Raw genomic sequence first — 21,843 nt, 5'->3', positions numbered from 1 at the left:
GAGTACCACGCACCCCTCCCCTCCATGTGAGTATTGAGCACTCTTCCCCCACCCACCTACTGCCCTTCATTTTTTATTTCTACTGATTTTCTCATGTTTTTTAAATTTTTGAATAAACAACAATACATTCCCAGGATATTAAAAAACAAAACCAAAGCTGAAAAAGAGGGGCCTTGACAATATCATACCACTTTATTCCAGGAGGGAGGTCAGCAAGGGGTGGGGAGGGGGTGGGATTTCAGTGTACACCCTGATGCATGAGAACTCAAAGACCCCTGTATTATCCTAACTGCAGATGAGATACTTTTCTAATCCCTGTCAATAAATGCAGACTAACATGGGCTCTGCATGGTGATGTGTGTCATTCCATGCTGCAGTGTGTGGACTCCAGCCCTGTAGCTATCAGAGAAAAGACACAAACTCAGGTTTTTCAAATGAAAAGAAACCAAGACTTTATTATGGCTTCAGGGGGCAGCCCCCTCAGTCCCTCACTATGGGTAGTTATCTAGCTTTTAAAGCTCTGGGGGCAAGGGGAGCCATCAGTGACTACTGAAAGAGCTGGATAGAGAGGAACTACTCTACCCATCAAATCCCTCCACAGAATGGAATATCGGCAGAGTGCAGGCAGAAGCAAAATCCTTCTCCCTGGAGGATTCGGAGCAGTAGATAAATTTAGCTGTGCTCCTCCTGAGGTGCTGGAGACGAGTTCCAATTTATTCTCTGCTCAGCTTGTCACCAGCCTAAACAGAAGAAAGAAAAACACAAACAAAAGTGACCACCCCATAGAAACAATGGTCCAGATTCACAAGGTGCTGTGCATCACAGAGCAATGCAAAACAGTCAGTGCATCATCTGGCCCAGTGCACTTCCCCTCTTTGTTGCCAGTAGAGTCTCCACTGCCTTACATCTGGTGTCACTGCCGTTCTGATTTGTTAGAGTTTTACACCCTTTTCACACAAGTCGTCACAGATCCACAGGTCCAGTGCTCTCAAATAGCTCTGTAAAAGTCCCTTGGAGGATCCCTTCAGTATGTCAGCACCCTTAGGGTCACACTCTCTCACTGGGGTAAGACACTCAGCTTCACTGCCTCCTGGGACCCAACCTCAGAGCCTTCAGCACCCATGCTTCATGCCGTGAGCTCCCTTCAGCAAGTCCACCTGAGTTGGACACAGAAGGGAGACTTACACACTCAAAGGGAGCAATGCACCCCTGAGTTCCTGTGTCAAGGTTCCTTCCCAACTCTGAACTTTAGGGTACAGATGTGGGGACCTGCATGGACACTTCTAAGCTTAATTACCAGCTTAGATCTGGTATTGCTGTCGTCACCCCCCCGCCCCCCGAGCACTACTGTTTTTTTTCCTGAGTAGTCTTGAGAGACTTCACCAATTTTCTGGTGAACACAGATCCAAACCCCTTGGATCTTAAAACAAGGAGAAATTAACCATCCCCCCTCCTTTCTCCCACCAACTCCTGGTGGATCCAGATCCAACCCCCTTGGATCTAAAAAACAAGGAAAAATCAATCAGGTATTAAGAAAAAGGCTTTTAATTAAAGAAAAGAAAGGTAAAAGAAAACACTCTGGGAGAGATTAGCATACCAGCTACTCTCACAGACAACAGATTCAAAACACAGAGGATATTCCCCTGGGCAAAAACTTAGTACACCAGTGAAAATATCCCAATACCCAATTTGATTCTACCTCTAATTTCACAAGACAGGTTACAAAGAAATAAACATAAACCTATTTATTCCTTTCTAAACTTACTACTCTGCTAAGAGGCTGGTTCCTTGATCTTTTCCACTCCGGCTGAAACTGAAACTCTCAACAAAGGAAAAACTTCCCTCCTTCCTTTTGAAACATCTTGTTCCCCCATTGGTTCCTCTGGTCAGGTGTCAGCTAGACTAGGTGAACTTCTTAACCCTTTACAGGTAAAAGAGGCATTAACCCTTAACTATCTGTTTATGACATCCTGACTCTGCAGTGACTCTCAGCCAGCACAGAAAGCAGCCCACATGATACAACCCCTCTGGTCCCTCCCCAGTCCTTTGTTATTCAGTTGGTCACACCCAGCTGGCTTCTTAAGGAGGGTGGCCGATCCATGGTCATTTGTTGCAAGGTGCAAAATGTCCAGGCAATTGGAGTGGCCAGTGTCTTCTGGGACAATCCATGGGCATGGGGACCGGGACCCCAGGCAGGTAGGCATCAGTCCCACCTATATCTCTGAGTCTCTGCAATGAGTAAACACCCTTTTCCTCCCACCTATTTAAACATGCCCCACATAGGGTAAACTGAGCCACGTACAAGAGTCATCCAAAATGTTATGAAAAGTCCAGTGCCATCACACAAGTGTATTATTATTTTTTATTGTTTGTATTGCCATTGTGCCTAAGAGCAGTCATGGACCAGGACCCCACTGTTCTAGGCACTGTACAAACACAGAACAAAGACTCAGTGAGAAAATAGAGATGGGAAAGACTTAATGCAGTAGGCAGCATCGTGCCCATCTGTCCATAACTCCCTGGATTGGTCCATGAGGTCTATGTTCTAGTGCTTTGTCCAAGCCGAGGTTTAAATGAGTCATGTGATGGCACTTCCACCACATCCCTCAAGGAGATCATTCAACCAAACATCATTCAACAGTCAAAAGTCTCCCCTGTATTCAAATTCATCCCATTAACCCCAGGATCTCCTCAGAAACCACTTAGCTATTCCTCTCCATGTGCACTCTTTCCAATACACATAGAATGTTAACATAGCCACCATAGTCATACTCTAGAGAAGCTATAGTTAATTCTTTTGAGCTTTCCTCATGTGTTAACAAGTGCCCTGAAAAGGAATATTTGTGTTGGGTATCAGGAAACCTTTCCTAACAGTGAGTTTCTATTAGACTGTGAAAGGGAAGTGGTGGAAACCTCATCATTTGGGACATTATACTAGACTAGACAAAGCCCTGCAAGATATATGGAAAACAACCTTTCAATGGCTGGGAAAAGGAAGGACAAGATTGTAGGTCTTTGCCCATTGCTAGCATTCTCTGCATCCGATGTCCCTGTTGCATCCTTGAACCTCTGATTTTGCCAACCCAAACAAAAACCAACTGGCCAGCCTACCTTGACTCGCCACACCAGAGCGCTCGCCAGCAAGGCATAGAGCATGGCTTTCCACAAGAGCACCAGGTAGGTGAGCTTTGTAGAGTTGCCAGATCGCATGTAGGATTCTGTAAATCAAACACTGATTATTTATGGAATTATATAATCTGGGGAATCTACATCTAGAGTATCAACAGTCAAATAAGAAATCCACAGTGAGGAATAGAAGGTCTTAATATACATCACTGAAAAACTGGGCTGGATATCTGGTTACACCAGGCACCAAATAAAACTGAATAGCATGGCATTTGTATTTATATTCCTGATATTCACTGGCACTTTAATGCTTTTAATGCCTCACAGAGCCATTTGGAGAATACCTGTTTCATAGATGGGCCTTCTATGAGTAATAACTAAGCTGGTAACTTTCCAGTCTGAAGACATCTTCTGTTTATAATTATACTGAAGGAGAGGGAAGACCGAGGGAGCAAATCTGATTGGATGAGGAAGGTCCCATGATCCCCTTTGTGTAATTTACAAAGGGAGCCTCCGGAGGAGGCATTCTCAGTGCACTGTCTCTCACATGTAGGTTTTTCTTTTGCACTTTTTAGTTATCTTTTATTCATATACTCTACCGGACATTTTACACTGGAAGTTCTTGCTTCTCTCTTAGTGCAGAGAAACATAACACATTTCCCACACATAATAGTCTAGTCTCCTGTGGGCTGTAGTACTTTGGTCTAATTTTGGTTGTTAGCTTTAGTGTGGGGGTGTTGGTGGCTTGTGATATTCATATATAGATGATCCAGTGGTCCCCTGTGGCCTTAAACTCTTCCTGACACACCCTGTACACAGTGTCTGCTAGTAAGGGAGTTTAAATTCCTGGTGAGATAGAGGCAGTGAGAGGAAATGCCTACCTTCAGTGATGCCACACCCTGAAAGGCAAAGAAAGGATTGTAAGCCACAGTTTCCTCAGAGCTGACAGAATACAGGCTTCAGATTTTCTGGGATGTTACATACTGATGGTATTAGTGGTACTTACTCATATTATTTAGATTATAGACTCTTCAGAGTGTTTCTTAGCTAAATTCTCTAAAGAGCTATGAAAATGTGCTTGATTATATACATGTATAAAAAGACTATGCCAGTGCAAATATGTATCCCTGTGAACATACACATATAGTCCTGGCACATACTCTTACATGTACTCTTATATGTGTGTCCATGAACCTGCACATTTGCAGATGAACACTGTCTTTCTCTTTGTGTTTCTGTGGGGATTATTTTCTCTCTCTTTCATCTCCTTTTGCTTTTGTTTTCACTTTGATTGTTTTCCATTTCATATGATAATGTAATGCTCAATCACTACTCACCATCTCCACCTCTGATCACTTCATACTGGATCTCATCCAGGTGGAACTTCACAGCACACCGGAAACTGTTCTTGGAGTTGAACCACTCTTGGGTTGAGATCCTCAGGCGGCTGGTCAGCGAGTATGATTTTGATGTGTTATCCCAAGTGGAAAACTCATCTGTCCTCACCCCGTCTTCCCTGTCAGCATCATTCACCTGCCAGACCAGCTTGATGTGGTCGGGGTAGAAATCTCTGGCCAGGCACACCAGAGTGGCTTTCCCCTTCTCTTTGATCTCCTGCTTTGACGGGGGAAAGATGGCCACTTTGGGGGAGGTGATATTGAGCCCAACCTCTGGAAAAGAAAGCAACATGGCACAGACGGCCCTGAACAAACACTCTCCTGCCTTGTGCCAACAACCCCTCAGGGTACTGATTGTGTCTTTGCTTTCGATACAACATTAATAATGCAAGGAAACCACACAGACACGGCTAGACCCCAAGGCACCATGTTTACTAACTAGATCAGAACATAGCAGGCCTAGCTACATACAGACTATGGCTGAGACAGAGTTCTGGTGCCTTCTGCAACAGAAGACTGGGAGGCACACTAGGGGACTCCAAACTCCCAAATTATTTAAAAGGATACTACCGAACCCATGCCTCCATATTGACAGGGAAATGTATCCCTGGGTGTTATCAGACAAAACATGCAGTGTGTTCCTTGTATGCAGTGTGCTGCATTGTAAGACACAATAAGCAATATGTTCATAGCAATTACAGAGTGTTTGGGGAGGTGTAATAAGACACAATAAAAGCAGCAGAGAGTCCTGTGGCACCTTATAGACTAACAGATGTATTACAGCATGAGCTTTCGTGGGTGAATACCCAGTTCATCAGATGCACGGAATCTCATGCTCCAATGCGTCTGTTAGTCTATAAGGTGCCACAGGACTCTTTGCTGCTTTTATAGATCCAGACTAACACGGCTACCCCCTCTGATACTTAAGACATAATAGTGTATTACTCAGAATTATGCTACAATGTGATCGGTTTACAGGCCCCATTCAGGCATTGGCAGGGAAGGAGTTAACCTTCCCCCTCTGGCTGGAGGAAGGCTCTCCAGGAAGACGCCTGGAGCTGCCTTGAGAGATGGACCCTCACCAAATTGAGCAACTCCAGATCACTGCTTTGGCTTTAACTGGCACAGCCTTACATCTTGACTTTCAGATTTGGCTGTTGTATCTGTGCTTGGCCCTTAAAGGGGCATCACATTCCTTACATAAGCTTCTCTGTTTTATTACAAAGATGCCAAACTCCTGCTAGAGATGTAGAATCTTTTCCTGCCTTGTCTGGCCTGTCGTGGCAAACCCTCGAGGAATAGAGAGTGGAGACATGGAAACAGATAGAGGCATACAGACAGAGAACACCCTTTGGGAACGTGGCATTCTGAGATACAACATGCCCTGAGTTACTGATGATAAGCTCACATCATCTTATTCTCCCCTTAAAATGCTAGCATTAGTTTTGAAGCCACAGTATCTAGTATTTTCCTCTTCCTTGTAGGCAACTCTCTGCCATATGATCCCTTTTATTGTCCCCACCATCATAATTAGTGTTTTGTTTTGCGAACTGTATTCTGTTGCCTTCAAAGCCTCTCTGGCATATGTAAATGCTCAGTGTGCTGATCAGATCCTGCCCTCGAGGAATAGAGAGAGGAGACATGGAAACAGAGAGAGAAACAAAGACAAACAGACAGAGAAGAAAAAGGAGGACAAAGAGAGGGGGCAGGAGAGAGAGAGCTAGGGAAAGAAAGGCAAAGAAAGAGACAGAGCTAGAGAAGGATAAAACGCAAAAAGACAAGGTAGGTGAGATAATATCTTTTATTGGAACCAGGGCTGCCCAGAAGAAGGGGCAAGTGGGGCAATTTGCCCCAGGCCTCAGGCCCTGCAGGGGCCCCCACAAGAGTTTTTCGGGGCCCCTGGAGCGGGGTCCTTCACTCACTCCAGGAACCCTGGAAAACTCTCGTGGGGTCCAGGCCCCCAGAGCTTCTTCCGTTCCGGGTCTTCAGTGGCAATTTGGTGGCGGAGGGTCCTTCCGCTCCGGGACCTGCTGCCGAAGTGCCCCGAAGACCCACGGCGGGGGGTATTTCCACCCCGGGACCCGCTGCCAAAGTGCCAGGTCTTTGGCAGCAATTCGGTGGTGGGGGGCCCCTGCCTCCAAAGACTCCTGGCCCCCTGAATCCTCTGTGTGGCCCTGATTGGAACAACTTCTGTTGGTGAGAGAGACAAGCTTTCAAGCTCCACAGAGCTCTTCTTCAGGCCTGGAATCAGATCTTTCTCACCAACAGAAGTTGGTCCAATAAAAGATATTACCTCTCTCCCCTTGTCACTCTAATATCCTGGGACCAACACAGCTGCAACAACACTGCAAAACACACAGGCCAGAGAAATGGACAGACTAGGAATGAAACAGAGATTGAGACATACAGGCAGACACACAAAAAGAGAGAATCTGAAAGAAATCTATTGATACAGTAGCCTAGGAATAGTCTATTTTATATACCCACTTGCCAAAGTCAATGTTTTTTGATAGGTGAGTACACTATCATCGTTCCCCCCCCCCCTTATATTCATGGCAAGGCCAATTGGGTAGAGATTGTGCCTTGAATAATTGTCTTGCCAGTTTTCCCTCACCTCCACTTGTGTGAATGCTACATGTCACTAGCATAAGGGAAACTTTTAAGCGTCCTTCAGGGGAGTGGGGAGATAAATCATGACCTCTTACCTGTAACAGTGAGCACAGTGCCAGCTCCAAAGATAAGGGGAGAGGTATTAGAACACAGCTGTAAACTGTCAGAATAAAACCCACAACTGCTAAAGCCTAGCCCAGCCCCCACTGCTTCCCAACTCAGGAAACTTTGTAGCGATCATGGCCAGATTGTATCACTGGAGACTACAATCAGACTAAGCTCTGGCATTAGACAGCAAAAGACAGGAGGCAAAGAGGAGTGTATGATTCTACAATGTCCTTTCTGTCTTATCTACCTCAAAACAGCCCCCATAGAGGGTGAAAGAGCGGGACAAGAGAGAACTGTGTGCAGAAGACAAAGAGAGACAAAGAGAGAGAGGGAATAAGAACATTACAGAGAGAGGAAAATCAAGACAAAGATAGAGTGACAGACAGTCAGTCAGACATTTTACTGGGGTCAGTGAGAGAAGACTGTTGTGGAGTGCAACAGTCCCAGAGATGCCATCAGGCTATCCTCTCCCAGACACCCCACCACCATCTCTATCCTTACCCAACACCATGAGCCTGGTCCCATCTCCGAAGTACTGCTCTAGTTACACAGTGAGGCAGGAGAGCTGCAAAAACCACATGGACTGGGGACGAGTCCTCTCTCCCCCCTCACCCCAACCTCCTTACTCCCTTCAGGAATGGTTGGAGAGAGCTGTTACTCCTTTCCTTCTCCTGTCACAGGACTCCCAGTGAGTGTTCATGTTATAATACATCTCAGCCCAGAGAGGACACAAGGAGTAAGTCACTGCAACATCCCCACACACACACACACCATCACATTTTATCTTTTTAGCCCTATGTAATTGCTCTGTAGAGTGAGGGGATTGACCTAGTACCATGGGAGAATCCAAAACAAATTAAACACACATATGGCTCAGAGTACAACATGCAATAACACCAGCTACGGTAAAAACACAGGGCTATCAATCCACAGGCTCCAGGACTTGTCTTGGCCATTGCTTGGTGTCAGGCCTGCCGCTATGATAACAGATGGCACTAGCAGCTACTTTATGGATGGGGTGGGGGTCACACATGCCTCTGAAGCATCTGGTATTATCTATGGGTCATTGGACTAGATGGACTAGAGGTCTGTTCCAGTAAGTGGGACACAGGACTAGGTGAAGCATTGGTCAGGTCTTATATGGCAATACCTCAATAATAACACAAACAACACACAACTTGAGCTTCTCTCTTACCTAGGACAGTGAGTTTGGTGCCATCGCCAAAGTATAGTCTTTCAGAGCTCACACCATTATGCAGCTGCAGGAAAACCTCCCTCCAAACTCACTCTGCTCAACCTATCCTGCAATCTATCCCCCTCCTTGCCATGCACAAACAGAAGGAGAAACCAAACGCACAACAAATTATAATGCCATTGAAATAAGAGATGGAAACCATCTGTTAGGTCACACCAAGTCCATCCCTACTGGGGGCCAATACAAGTCTGGTCCCTGCAGTGTCTTCTTCAGGGGTCTATCTACTCCAGGTTTAAATGACTCAGCTGATGGGAGATTCAGTCAGACTCACTGTAGGAAATACTTTCTAATATCTATCCAGAATCCTTCCTTTTGCTCATGGTCATCCTGGTATCTCTCACCCCCTCCCTCATCTAAGTCTTATCTTACTTGATGTTTACACTCCGTTAAAACAAATATTGATTCGTATAAGGTTAGCAAGGACCTTCCGGTCCATTCCCCTCTGTCACGGCAGGACTGAGTTCACTGTCCCTAAACCATCCCTAATAGATGGGCTTCTAGTCTCTGCCTTGATCTCCAGAGGTAGTGATTCCACATCATTCCTTAGCAGCTTGTCCCATCCCCTAGGCTGTTCAGAATTTCCTGAACACAATAAGGATAAAGGTTTTTCAGCAAGTATCAAGGGGAGATCCTCTCTGCTCCATTAGGTTTTCTTCCCTGTCTTGACCAGAAACCTTCAAAGTGCACTTTGCAACATTGTTGGCTGCAGTCAGTCTGGGTCCTACACCTTGAATTCCTTCAGGCCAGGTACCTGAGACTTACTCATATCTGATAAAGATTTGTTAATCACTTAAAAATTACTATACGATTCTCTGTGACTGTCTCTGTTGTGGAAATCACCATCAATAACTCATAATCCTTCTACATCCTCATTACAAAGGGGCTGGTGCAATCAAAAGACTGGTGCTAGCAAGTACATTGACCCTGGGGAGAATTGTGTGCCAATGACAACACAGTGGTCATTTTTTCAGGGTTATATAGGCAACCTTGTTTTGCCCATCAAAGTTGGGGACATCCAAATCCAAATGGGGGGCCTACATGGGAGTATCCCCCAAAAGCCTTTTATTGTGTTTGAACCACATGCATTAGACCTAGCTTGCTGTTGTCAGTAAGCATCATCTGCTCCTGGGATTTTTGGATTCTCATTGCACTAAGCTTTCCATTGGCTAAATGATCCCTTTTCCTTGGATAGCTGTGCCAAGAAGTCTGCCCCGTTTGGTCTGTTGTTAGGGGTCCTGTGTCCAAGTGGATGGAAAAAGAGCAACTGGGAATTAGAGCACAAGGTATCTGGGAGCACGGCTTGTGACAAAACAGATCGTTTGTTTGTTGTTCTATTTTGTCTGTTAAAAATATCATGCATATTTGTTTGGCTTACCCTGTCATCCCAGACAAAACATGTGTATGTTCAATCCCAAAGGGACCAGAGCTACTGAAGTTAATGGACTCTGGTTTGATCCCTATACACTATTGTTTGTGCTGTCTAAAACGTGATTGTAACTCAGTCCCTGCTGATGCATGTGTTGGTTTTTAATGCTCTGTAGCCCCAGAATAACTAGCTCTCTAGGGGAATACTTACGCCTTTGTGGATCAGAGAGATTTTTCAGAGGTTGTTATATTAATAAAAATTTAGTATACACAGATATATCACAGCCCTTCACCCTTCCTAATTGTTTGCCAGGGCAGCCCCATTATTCACATACATTACATTCATTCAGCAACCCACAAGGAATTTTATGTCCTTACCTAGAACGGTGAGTTTAGTCCCTTCTCCGAAGTAGGCTTGGTAATTGGCACACTGGGAAAACACCAACTCAATACCCAAAGGGGGATGTGGATGGGGGGTTGTTCTCAAAAGGGGAGAGCTGGGATTTCAAAGGATTATAAAGAAAAATGGGATTTTCTTACCTAACACAGTGAGTTTTGTGCCTGCACCAAAATAGACTTTATCGTTGGTCACAGTGACAAGGGGCTGAATCATAAGCAGAAGAAAGAGATATGCTCCAGATGATGTGGACAGACATAAGAGGTGTTTACTTTATCTAAAATCCCAGAGATGTGAGGGCCACTCAGCCCTAGTTTAGTGATCATTGGCATAAAAACAGTCTGCATTGCTTCTGTGCAATACTAAGCTTTAACTAGAGTACTGTTCATTAGTTATTGATCCTATTATTGTTTTATTTAAATTTCACACTCCAATTGCTTTACAGACATTATCTAAACAGTCCTCACCTACCCCAGTGAGATCAATAGATATTGTCCCCATTTTACAGATGGGGAAACTGAGGTGCCCAAGGTTATCAAGCAAGTCAGTGACAGTGCCAAGAACAGAACCTCTTGGTGACTAGTAGCTCCAGATTCCCAGTCCTGTGTTCCAATGAGTAGGCAGCCATTCACTCTGTAACTAGTGGGTGTACAATGTGCTATGAAGTAGTTACTTAATGGGACCTAGGAATAACTATAAACAGGTGCTTGCAGAGAGTGAATTTTATCCCTGAATTAAAGCAAAGAGCTCCTGATTTTGTCTCCCCTGCTATCAGAGTGCCAAAGTCCTAGGAAGACCCTGAAAGGACACTATGGTGTTTTCTAGTAGATTAAAGAAATCAACCCCAAATCCCAAAGATAGTCCTGGAAGTTCAGTCACTGCCATCCCTGAGTTAATAATGAGGAGGGTCAAAAAGAAGCCTTAATCCTGTCACTATGATCAGCCAAGCCCAAAGGATACAGGAAGCTGAACTGGAGACTGAAAGATCCAACGGAGTTTTACACTTAAATCACTATTACCTCTGTGTTTTGCAGCTGACACAGCAAGTCACATTTCTGTCAGGTCTCTGTTATGTTTTGGGTTGTCTTTTTCTGGGAGGGTTTTCACATGAATAATGGGCCACTTATTGCAAGAGGTTATCAAACCAGCAAAATATGAAGTCTCTCCCTTTTGCACTGACATGCATTTTAGGTATATCCCAGCTGAATCTGTTGTGCTCACAAATGTTTTAGCTCCAGCCCAGGATGGGCTGTCCTACCAAACATAAATACTTCCCAGGTAGAATCTGCAGGCAAAGCTGCTGATCTTTCTGTTGCATCCCCGATGGAGTGGAGCCAAATGCTCTAGGTACGTCCCAGGTAGAACTCATGCTGTGCTGCCATCTTCTATATATATATATCAGACCCAGGTGGAAAGTGCCTGCATGCTGTAGAATGGCCTAAGTATGTCCCAGATGCCGTCCACATGCCTCACTACTGCACATTCTAGGCACAGCCCAGGCAGAATGTGCCTGCTGTGCTGCAGACTGTGCTATATCTGTCCTGGCACACGCTCAAATGGGATACCCCCCAGGGAGGTTTTTGTAAAGGCCTCCCTAGGGAATGTATCACCGTGGGCCCCCTGTCCCCACAACGTTACAATCTCATACAAAAACAATCCCACCCAAGGCTCCACCCCTCCATGACATCAGCCAATCACCATCAGAGAGCTTCTCTGAAACCACAATCTATTTCCTCAGCTGCTCTGTTACGGCATTTGTGGAGGAAGTGTGTGTGTGTGTGTGTGTGTGTGTGTGTGTATATATATATATATATATAAAGGAAGGATTATGTCTAACTATAGCCATCTCTTCATAACACATATTTTTAGCAGATGCCTTATTCCATGGCTAGAATAAATCAGTGACAAGCTTTTTCGTTAGTGAGCTGTTTTCAGAGACAGCTTTTTTCTACCTCCACAGCATTCTGCAGGTTCCTTTCGCACCCCTCTGTCCCTTTGCCTTTCCCATTCCCTGAGCCTTGATATTTTCTCTGAAAACCTGGGCTGTGTTGTACTTGTTTATGCCCAGATTTGTGAGCACAGTGCTAGAGAGACGAGCTAGATTGACAGTCCCAGGAGTCTGAGGCTTCTGTTTATCCTCGGAATGGCAAACCTCTGAGTGGCATACCATAGGCAGCGTCAATGCAGGTTTCTTTCATGCCCAATGTGTTGCAATCTCTACCCTGAAGAGATCTCATCTGGGAACATGAGGAGAGCTGAGCCGCCGTCGCCTATTCAGTCCTTCACTTCTTTGCTGAGACTATCAGTAATGGGGTCAAGCAACAGAGACGATGGTCGATTCTGTCAAGCACCATCGTTATATAGATGTTCTCAGTGGGCATGAGGTCAGGTCACATGACATCCTGTTTACCTACATCGCACATAAAATAGCCCTTGGAGGTGAGCCCTTCCCCAGAGGCTTGTTTGCAGGGCAGTTGTGGTGCATCCCAGGAAGGAAGATGTCATGTCAGCTAACTCTAAAACCCGCACACACTGAGCCAGCCAAGGGAAGGAGCAGACACATGAAAAAGCTCTAACAGAATCATCCAGTAGGGGGCACACACCCACCCACCCAAAGCCAGTCCAGCCCTCTTACCTATGAGACCAGCTCTTCTCAGGCAGCCAGCACTAGGAAGCGATACACACACAAGAAATCCTGACACAGACTATTCAGTAGGGAGTAGCTAGTAAGGCCTCAGCAGGTTTGCAGAGGAGAGAGGGGCTAGCGGCAGTACTTAGCATCAGGGCGGGGGGCCAGCTGGGCATTTGGGATGCTGGCAAAATGCAGTGCTTAAAGAGAGTGTGTGTGTGTGTTTGGGGGGGAGGGGTGCATGCACGCAGGGGGGTGTCACAAGGGGGTCACAGATTTGCCCTAGATAGATAGAGCGAGCTGGGTTGTTCAGGGGCACACTTTAACAGTCTTACCAAATGTGCCATTCCCACATTTTTTTCAGACACACACTTTTTTAGACCACTTAAACACTGGCTGGATCTGTGCGTCTCTACAGTAATGAAGGGTTTTCAGCACTAGTGAAATATAAGCACCTCTGCCACAGCAAATGTTCTGCACCACCAAAGCTTTGTGCTTCTGCACACTTGGGAGCCAGTAACCTGTGGGAACAATTGTGTGTGTGTTTGCCTTTTCAAAGTGGATTAAAAAAAATTAAAAAAAATTAAAAAAAATATTATTTAATATTAACTGCCCATTTGTTGCTGTCTCGTCTCTGGACAGTGTGTAATTTATCTGTCTTTGCCTTTCTGTCTCTCTAGGTATTAATACAGGGACCATTATCACAATAGTAAAGTCTCTATAAAATTATGCTTTGATTTTACCTTCTCTGGACTACTACTACTTTATGCGTCTGACAAAGTAAGTGTTCACCCACAAAAGCTCATGCTCCAGTACTTCTGTTAGTCTATAAAGTGCCACAGGACTCTTTGTCGCTTTTTACAGATTCAGACTAACATGGCTACCCCTCTGATACTACTTTATTATTATTAATAACAACAACTATTATTAGTATATAAAGAGGCATTTGCATGATTTGTATTCAGAGCCCCAGTCGTGCCCCAGGACTGTATTGTGCCAGGTGCTGTACAAACACAGAACAATAAGACAGGGCCTTCCCTAGAGAGCTTACAATCTAAGTGTAAACCAAGAAGAAAACAGATGGCTATAGTAAGTACATGGAAACTATGAAACAACATTGGTCAGCATGACAGGCTGTGGTTTCTGCACAGCAGCAGCATAACCGTTGTCAAGTTTTTTCTAGTCAGGGCAAAGGAGAGTTTTCAGGATAATAATGAAGTGACTTTGTGGCTGTTAATGTCCTTAATGTCACTAATGAGCCCCAACCCACAAGCTACCTGTCCTGTGAGATGGAGATCTTTTGGTCAATCACTTTTCTCCCTTTGTTTCCATTTAACTTTGTATCACGATTCCTGTGGATGGTGGTGTCGCCTCACTTGGATGTTAACTTTAAGAGGTAATTCTCCAGAGCGCCAGCAGAGGGAAACCGTCCTCCACTTTGGGTTTGAAATTGTCAAGGTTTCAGATGTATGTGTGATAGTCAGAGGTACAGGAGTGCAAGTGTATCCATAGGCATGGGATCTAAGAGTGCGGGGGGCTGCTGCAGCACCCCCAGGTTTTGTACAGGGTCCAGGCCACCGGCCCCATGCCCAGGGCCCCAGCACTAACAGCCCTGCACCTGGGGCTCCGCTCCTGGCCCCAAACCTGGGGTCCTGCTGCTGGCCCCTTGCCCAGCCTCAGCCTCCTTACCCCTGTCCCCCATCTCCCAGAGCCATGGCTCGGTTCTGGTCCCAGCTTTGGGGAGAGGAGGCATGGACAGGGGCAAGGGGGGGTGACATAAAAAGTTTGGGGACCACTGGCTTTCAGTACCCCGACTATAAAAAGTGTTCCAGTGCCACTGAGCGTGTACCTTCAGGGGAACTGCTGCAGGCAAGACATCTTAAATCTATTTCAATGAGGAGAAAGGACCAGAAGTACACAAATAAATGTGACAAAACTGAGCAAAGTGGGGAGATTTCTGGAAATATTTTCTAACAGATCTGTTAGATTGTGGAATGGTCTCCGAGGGAAATGGTGGCCCCATCACTCAAGTCATTTAGAACAGCACTGGACTCCGCACTAGAGAATACACCCTACAGAATGATCCTGTATTGGGGTGGGGGGGAAGAGAACGAGAGTGCTGTTCTGTTGCTGCCTGTGTTTTGTCTCCTATTGTGAATCAATCTTTAGGGCTACCCGTCACCACTTTGCACAGACTACTAAATCTTATTTTAAAAGACCCATGAACCATTTTGTATGTTTAAAGAAGTCCTGGCCATAGTCCATCCTGAAGAAACACAGCCTCCCTAAATTTCCTCCAGTAGGTACAACTGGATCCACTCTCCTGCCTCACTTCCTGAGCTAGTTTTTCCATGCAGAGTATTGCTGTGTTTCACTCAAAGGGAGATCACTTCAGTGTGGGGGCAGTGATCCCATTATGCACCATCTACACGGCACTTTAGCAATGAGAGGTGCTAGGGAACCAGTAAGGTGTGTTATGAAAAACCCAGAGGGAAAAAAAACACTGGCACTAAGGAAGTACTTGCTACAGCTAATATATCTTTTTATTTGTGCTATGTTCTTTTCAAAGATGAATTAAAGGGGGAGGAAAGGAAATGTCATCAGGAGACCAGCAGGAGACGCATGTCTTAGTTGGCGGCAATGGTCTCCTCGATCCAGTCAACATAGTTGCAGACCTTGGTGTAGACTCCAGGGTAACCCTGCAAAGCACACCCGATCCCCCAGGACACAATTCCTTGGAGCTCACCGTTGCACACGACTGGGCCACCAGAATCACCCTGTGAGGGAAAGGATTTGGGTGTTACCGACACAAGCTAATTCAGGCAGAGGAATCTATTCAGCTAATCGGGAAAAGGTTTCAACTAGCAGGTGAATCTTGAAAGCACTAGGTAAGAAGCAGCAGAGTCCATATGCTCGGATATGTCTGATGGGCAGGGAATAGCTCAAAATTCCCAGTTTCCTCTGTTGACCATCACGCACCTAACACCCATTAGCAGTGCCTGGAATAATGCTGATTGCAGTAAGAAGCCTAATGTATCCAAATCTGCTGATCTGAGATTGGATTGGAAGCAGACACCTGCCTCTGTCCTTGTTTTGTCCATCCTATTCAACCCAATCAGAGACTGAATTGCATTTATAACCCAGAGGTGAAATGCCCTGCAGTTCACAGCTTGGTCCCTTGAGCCATCCAGTTCACACCCCCAAACACACCCTCCAAACTCCTGAGCACATTCTTTTCCTCATCACATCTTGTGGTTAATTCTTTGTAGGTTCTCAGAGTTCTGGCACTAAGGTTGGAACAGGAGGGACAAGAGCAGCTGAGCCCTGTCTCTGCAGAACAAGAGAAAATGAAAGGCAGCTCACCTGGCAGGAGTCTTTGCCACCCTCCAGGAATCCCACGCAGATCATGTTTGTAGTGATTTGTCCTGGGTAAGCATCACTGCATTCTGCCTCAGTCAGGACTGGAGCATCCACACACTGGAGAAGCTCAGGGTAGTTAGCTGCCAACACAGAGGGGAGAACAGTAAGATTCATCTTAGAAAGCAGAGAAGCCAATTAATACAAAGATTTCTGGGCTAGAGAATCCAATAAAGAAGAGGTCAGTAAAAACTACTGCACCATCTGTGAGGAGGACCTCAATTACTAGAATAGAATAACAGGGGTTATTTCAGAAAAGGACTGAGGGACATTGGCAGAGCTGTGTGGGGAGCCCAGAACTGAAATAACAGGGGGCTGTAGGCAGGGGCGGCTCTAGACATTTCACCGCCCCAAGCACGGTGTCATGCCATGGGGGGGCGCTCTGACGGTCACTGGCTCCGGTGGACCTCCTGCAGGCATGCCTGCGGAGGGTCCTCTGGTCCCGTGACTCTGGCGGCCCTCCCCCTGCGGACCTCCCTCCCTCCCATGCCTGCGGGAGGTCCACCGGAGCCGCCTGCCGCCCTCTCGGTGACCGGCAGAGCAGCCCCCGTGGCATGCCGCCCCAAGCACGTGCTTGGCATGCTGGGGCCTGGAGCCGCCCCTGGCTGTAAGGCAGGACAGAGGGGCATTGGCAGAGCTGTGTGGGGAGCCCAGAACTGGAATAGCAGGGGGGGCTGTTAGTCAGGAGTGAGGGTAATTGGCAGACTAAGCTTGTGGACCCAAAGACTGGAAAAGCAAAAAGAGCTGCAGGTCAAGACTGAGATGTATCTGGGTCCCATAATTGTAATAATAAGATAAGGGGGCTGTGTGTCATGTATGAGGCACATTCATACTCACAGCCACTGCTGAGGGTGTTTCCCCACCCAGAAATCAGGCACTGAGTCCCAGACGCCACACAGGCAGAAGGAAGAGAGATGGTTGTAACACGGGAGTTCAAGGCAGCTGGGGTTGCCAGCTTGATCAGCATAATGTCATTATCCAGGACCCACGAATTGTATTTGGGGTGGCGAATTACTTTATCGGAGTTGATGAACTGCTCATCCCCTTCCAACACATCGATGTTGTATTCACCGAGCCTCACCTGGATGCGGCTGCAAAAATCAACCAGGCAACATGGAGGGCAGTTAACCACAATTAGCATGATAAGATGTGACCACTAGGTGGTACTACATAGTTCAGTGCACTGTGTAGTGATGACATTCAAATTCTGTCATAGATCACAAGTGAAATAATTGTGACTGGCTTTCATAATAGTCTTCGTACTGAAATCAAACCAATGGGCCATCTGATGGGCAGGGAATAGTTCAAAATTCCCCGTTTCCTCTGTTGACCATCACACACCTAACACCCATTAGGGGCACAAGCTAGATGCTTCAGAGTAAGGTCTTAAATTCTCCCAGTGAGTCTAATTCATACCAGGAAGAGGAATTTTGATGCTTAATCCCAAATGGGAGTGGCAGATGTCCAGAGGCAGGAGGACTGATTCTTGCTCTGGTTGAATATTTGTTTACATGACACAAATTGAAATTCACGAGCTCTGTCAGTTCTAATCATAAAAGATAGAGATGGGAAATCTCTACCTGTCCAGTAGATCTCCAGCTGTGGCCCAGGGTGAAAAGAATGAAAGGTTCTGAGAACACATTGGTGGAGTGTGTACAGGAGAGGACCCTTCACTTGTGAAATGCTCTGCAGAATGAGTATGCTGGAGAACCCCTGATCTAGACTATGCCCCAGAGTCAGCTCAGGATGGTCCTTACAGTATGCTAAGCTCTCCAGAGCCTTCCAGAACCCAGGAATGGTGACTGGTTTAGTTTCTTTAGTGTTGTGGGAGTAGCAATAACATATTACATTTCAGTAACAAACTTTCATCCCAAGCTCAATTACGTCCCTAAAGGTGGATCCAGTTCTATCCTCAGCCAGTATGAACTGCAATGGCAATTGCATCTGGATACTGAAGGGCACAACTAGGCTCTGTATAGAAAGTATATATAGGGATCACGTCACCCCCTCCACAGTTATATAGCCACCCCTAGGGAAGCATGGGGCAGCTGTCTAGCAGGGTTACTTAACACTTTAGGTCAAGAGATAAAGAAGAAGAATGGATCCAATTGAAAATTCTGGGGGAATTAAAGGAGAACAGAAAGTAATTAACAATTTTGGAAATTGGCCTGGACAGATGACTGTCAACCCTACTACAGAGAAAAGTGTTGTGGGAACTTTCATGGTGGTCAGAAACACCTCCTGATACCATCCTTGGGCACTGGGAGCTCACCCTGCAACATGGACAGGGCCGGCTCCAGACCCCAGCATGCCAAGCGCGTGCTTGGGGCGGCATTTTGCCGGCAGGGCGGCAGGCGGCTCCGGCGGACCTTCCACAGTCATGCCTGCGGGAGGTCCACCGGAGCCGCAGGACCAGCGGACCTCCCGCAGGCATGACTGCGGAGGATCCACTGGTCCCGCGGCTCCGGTGCACCTCCCGCGGGTATGCCTGCAGATGCTCCACTGGAGCCGCGGGACCAGCACGCCCTCCGCAGGCACGTCTGCAAGAGGTCCCCCGGAGCCGCAGGACCAGCGACCGGCAGCGCGCCCCCTGCGGCATGCCACCCTGCTTGGGGCGGCCAAATTCCTAGAGCCACCCCGAACATGGATTTTCCTTTATTGCTCTGCTATCCACATACTGGGCGGGTCTGATTAGATCTGACAAGATCTCAGCCAGAGGCTGCATGGCCACAGGCAATATATAATGTATTAACCGTCACTCACGATTTGTAGCAGTGAGCAGCTGACACGACCCACTGGTTGTTGATGAGAGAGCCCCCGCAGAAGTGGTACCCTGAGTTCAGGGACACCTGGTAGGGGACAGAGCAGGTGTAGCCCCCCACGATTTTGTCATCATCATCATCAACAGGGACAGCAACTGAGGGAAATGAGGAAATCAGGTGTTAAAAAAATAACTTGGAATCCAGTGATTTGAAATGCAGCAGCAGCTAATGAGCATCAAATTATTTAATCATACCCTTAAAAGCTTTGGTTTACAGGAGTCTTCTCCACATCTCTTGAAGCCCTCCCTCCTCAAATTTTCCATGTTTCATGCCCACCACCTCTAAGGCAGGGGTGGGCAAACTTTTTGGCCCGAAGAACACATCTGGGTGGGGAAATTGTATGCAGGGCCATGAATGTAGGACTGGGGCAGGAGGCTGCGGTGTGGGAGGGGGCACAGGAGGGGTTTGGGGTATGGGCTCCTGCCTGGCACCCCTTACCTCAAGCAGCTCTGGGGTGGCAGCAGCACGCAGTGAGGCTAAGTCAGGCTCCATGCCTGCCCTGGCCCCGTGCTGCTCCCAGAAGTGGCCAGCATGTCTGGCAGTGGCTCCTGGGGGTGGGGCGGGGCAAGTGGCTATGCCGTGCACTGCCCTCACCTGCGGTACCACCCCTGAAGCTCCGATTGACCGCGGTTCCCCAGTCCTGGCCAATGGGAGCTGCAGGGGGCAGTGCCTACAGGAGAGGGCTGCACACGGAGCCCTATGGCCACCCCCCCACACACACACCCCACCGTGGCTACAGGGACATGGTGCCAACCTCTTCCAGGAGTGGCACGGGGCCAGGGCAGGCAAGCAGCCTGCCTTAGCCCCGCTGCGCCACAGGGCTGGCAATCTCACAGGCCAGATTGAAAGGCCTCACAGGCCAGATCCGGCCTGCGGGCTGTAGTTTACCCTCCCTTGCTCTAAGGCATGAGACTGTGACAACTATCCTGGTTCTGGAAGAAAGCAAGTGTGGTCTCATCAACTCTGTTCCTTCATTGCCCAGTAAAATAACGATGGAGATTTCTCTCAGATCGCAAAACCCTGAAAGACCTCCAAGTGTTTTACAAACTCATATATATAGAGTAACAAGATGGCCGATGTAGTATGGTGGGTCCTGCACTTCTCTTGGCGGAGGGCTAAGATTCCACCCATTGCCCCTCATCTTGGAGCACCAAGGGCCCTGCTAGTGGCCTGGGAAAGTAGTAAAGGAGGGAAGCGGGGAAGGGGTCTGGGTTTGCTCCTTACTGTGAGCCCCAGCCCCTCTTAACCCCTGTGGGTTCTTGCCCTCTTCCCCCTTGGGTGGGGTACCTTCGGTCCTTAAATGCTGGGGGAGGGAGTCTCCCTCCCCAGCTGGGCAGGGTCTCCCTTACTCCGATTTTCTGATCTTTGAAGTCTCATGGCATGCCTCCAAACTCCAGTCCTTCCTCCTTCTCCCCTGACTGCCTGAAGCAGGGGGTTTTATTAGGTTGGTAACAGGGCCTTAATTGACTACAGGTGCTCCAATTAACCTGTAGCAACCCTCCCTATTCTACAGGGAACCATGCCTTAATGAGCCTAGGAGTTATATACTTCCCCTCTAACACTCTATCACTGCTCCCTGGCCCTCCTGTATCACAATATAAATAAGAATTATGGCACTCACCGCTAAAGGACTGCCACATCTGACATGAAATATAATAGCTGTTTAACAGTGAACAGAAACAATACACATCAGTTTAGGGCAAGAAATGAAGAAGAATGTCAAGAACAATTGAAACTGCCACTGGAATTTTTTTGTTTCATTGCAAGGAGACAGAAGTACACAAAGAAAAGACAGAGAGAGAGAGAGAGAGAGAGAGAGAGAGAGAAGCAAATGCAGAGAAAAACGGTGTCTCAGAGAGGAAGCAGAAACTTAGAAGTCTGAAGGGGGCAGAGAAAGGGAGACAGAAGGGACAGACTGAAAGAGAGATAAAAAGAGAGGGAAACCTAAAGAAAAGGGGAAAGCAGTAGGTTTGTGGTAGAGCACCAATGATCCCTGGAGAGCATCAGAGGATCAGGAGAATTAAACTGCTTTGGAAAACTCACCTGCTGCCCCTAAGCAGGCAAGAATCAGGAGAAACTTCATGGTGTTGCTGTTAGTGAGCACTGTCAGCTGTGATAAGTTTTGCTGAAGAAATCACTCCACTTTATACCTCTCAGAGAGTGTTGTCTCCCCAAAGCAAGGTCCCACCAGGTTCTCACTTCCCACGGTCTTACATCAGTTCAGACAAATATAGTTACCTTATTGAGCTAAAAAGATAATAAAGAGACTGTGGGTGCCACAGAGACTGGAACAAGCATTTCCTGAAATTAAAAGAGCAAATGTCCAATTCCATACAGCCCTGCCAATGCCCTTGAGTCCTTCCCTGCAGCCCCCTGCTATGCCAGTCCTGGGCTCCTGTGATGAATGTGAAAATTGATGGCAATATTTTTATGGTCCATAGATGTAGCTTGGTTTCCCTGTGAGCTTTGTAGTGCCGTACACCGAGGCCTGGTCTACACTACGAGTTTATATCGAATTTAGCAGCGTTAAACCGCATTAACCCGGCACCCGTCCACACAATGAAGCCCTTTATATTGATATAAAGGGCTCTTAATACCGATATCTGTAATCCTCCTCGACGAGGGGAGTAGCGCTGAAATCGGTATTGCCATTTCGGATTAGGGTTAGTGTGTCCGCAATTTGACGGTATTGGCCTCCGGGCGCTATCCCACAGTGC

General features: G+C 47.0%; 1 protein-coding gene and 1 gene segment (V, D, J or C); both read right to left on the bottom strand.

Moving 5' to 3' along the window:
- Positions 1-444: 444 nt before the first annotated feature.
- Positions 445-7,785, bottom strand: LOC123356316. The segment is given in 5 exon segments: positions 445-740; positions 3,112-3,218; positions 4,008-4,025; positions 4,464-4,796; positions 7,743-7,785. Coding segments are annotated over 5 exon segments (495 nt in total).
- A 7,432-nt stretch (positions 7,786-15,217) lies between these two features.
- On the bottom strand, positions 15,218-21,222 carry LOC123356277 (anionic trypsin-like). Of its 3 annotated transcripts, none has more exons than XM_044999395.1 (5): positions 21,170-21,222; positions 19,068-19,221; positions 17,142-17,395; positions 16,251-16,387; positions 15,218-15,664 (listed from the first exon to the last, which is right to left on the bottom strand). In XM_044999395.1, exons 1-5 carry the CDS (start codon positions 21,207-21,209, stop codon positions 15,515-15,517), a joined length of 735 nt encoding a protein of 244 aa, XP_044855330.1. In that variant the 5' UTR covers positions 21,210-21,222; the 3' UTR covers positions 15,218-15,514. The 3 variants fall into 3 exon arrangements, with proteins under 3 accessions (XP_044855330.1, XP_044855349.1, XP_044855340.1); XM_044999414.1 differs by lacking the exon at positions 21,170-21,222 and adding an exon at positions 20,414-20,530; XM_044999405.1 differs by lacking the exon at positions 21,170-21,222 and adding an exon at positions 20,476-20,524.
- Between the last annotated feature and the right edge of the window lie 621 nt (positions 21,223-21,843).

Source organism: Mauremys mutica, chromosome 1 (assembly GCF_020497125.1).
Source record: "Mauremys mutica isolate MM-2020 ecotype Southern chromosome 1, ASM2049712v1, whole genome shotgun sequence".
Taxonomy (NCBI): domain Eukaryota; kingdom Metazoa; phylum Chordata; order Testudines; family Geoemydidae; genus Mauremys; species Mauremys mutica.
Note: the sequence above shows the minus strand (reverse complement) of the source record. Positions and strands in the feature narration are given on the sequence as shown.

Bases quoted from the DNA above. Each gene is read 5' to 3' on its own strand.
- LOC123356277 (XM_044999395.1), bottom strand. From the start codon at position 21,209: ATGAAGTTTCTCCTGATTCTTGCCTGCTTAGGGGCAGCAG. The intron at 17,396-19,067 runs GTGAGTGACGGT...TGATTTTTGCAG, and splicing joins GCTGCTCACTGCTACAAATC to CCGCATCCAGGTGAGGCTCG. The intron at 15,665-16,250 runs GTGAGCTGCCTT...TTTCCCTCACAG, and splicing joins GTGGCAAAGACTCCTGCCAG to GGTGATTCTGGTGGCCCAGT.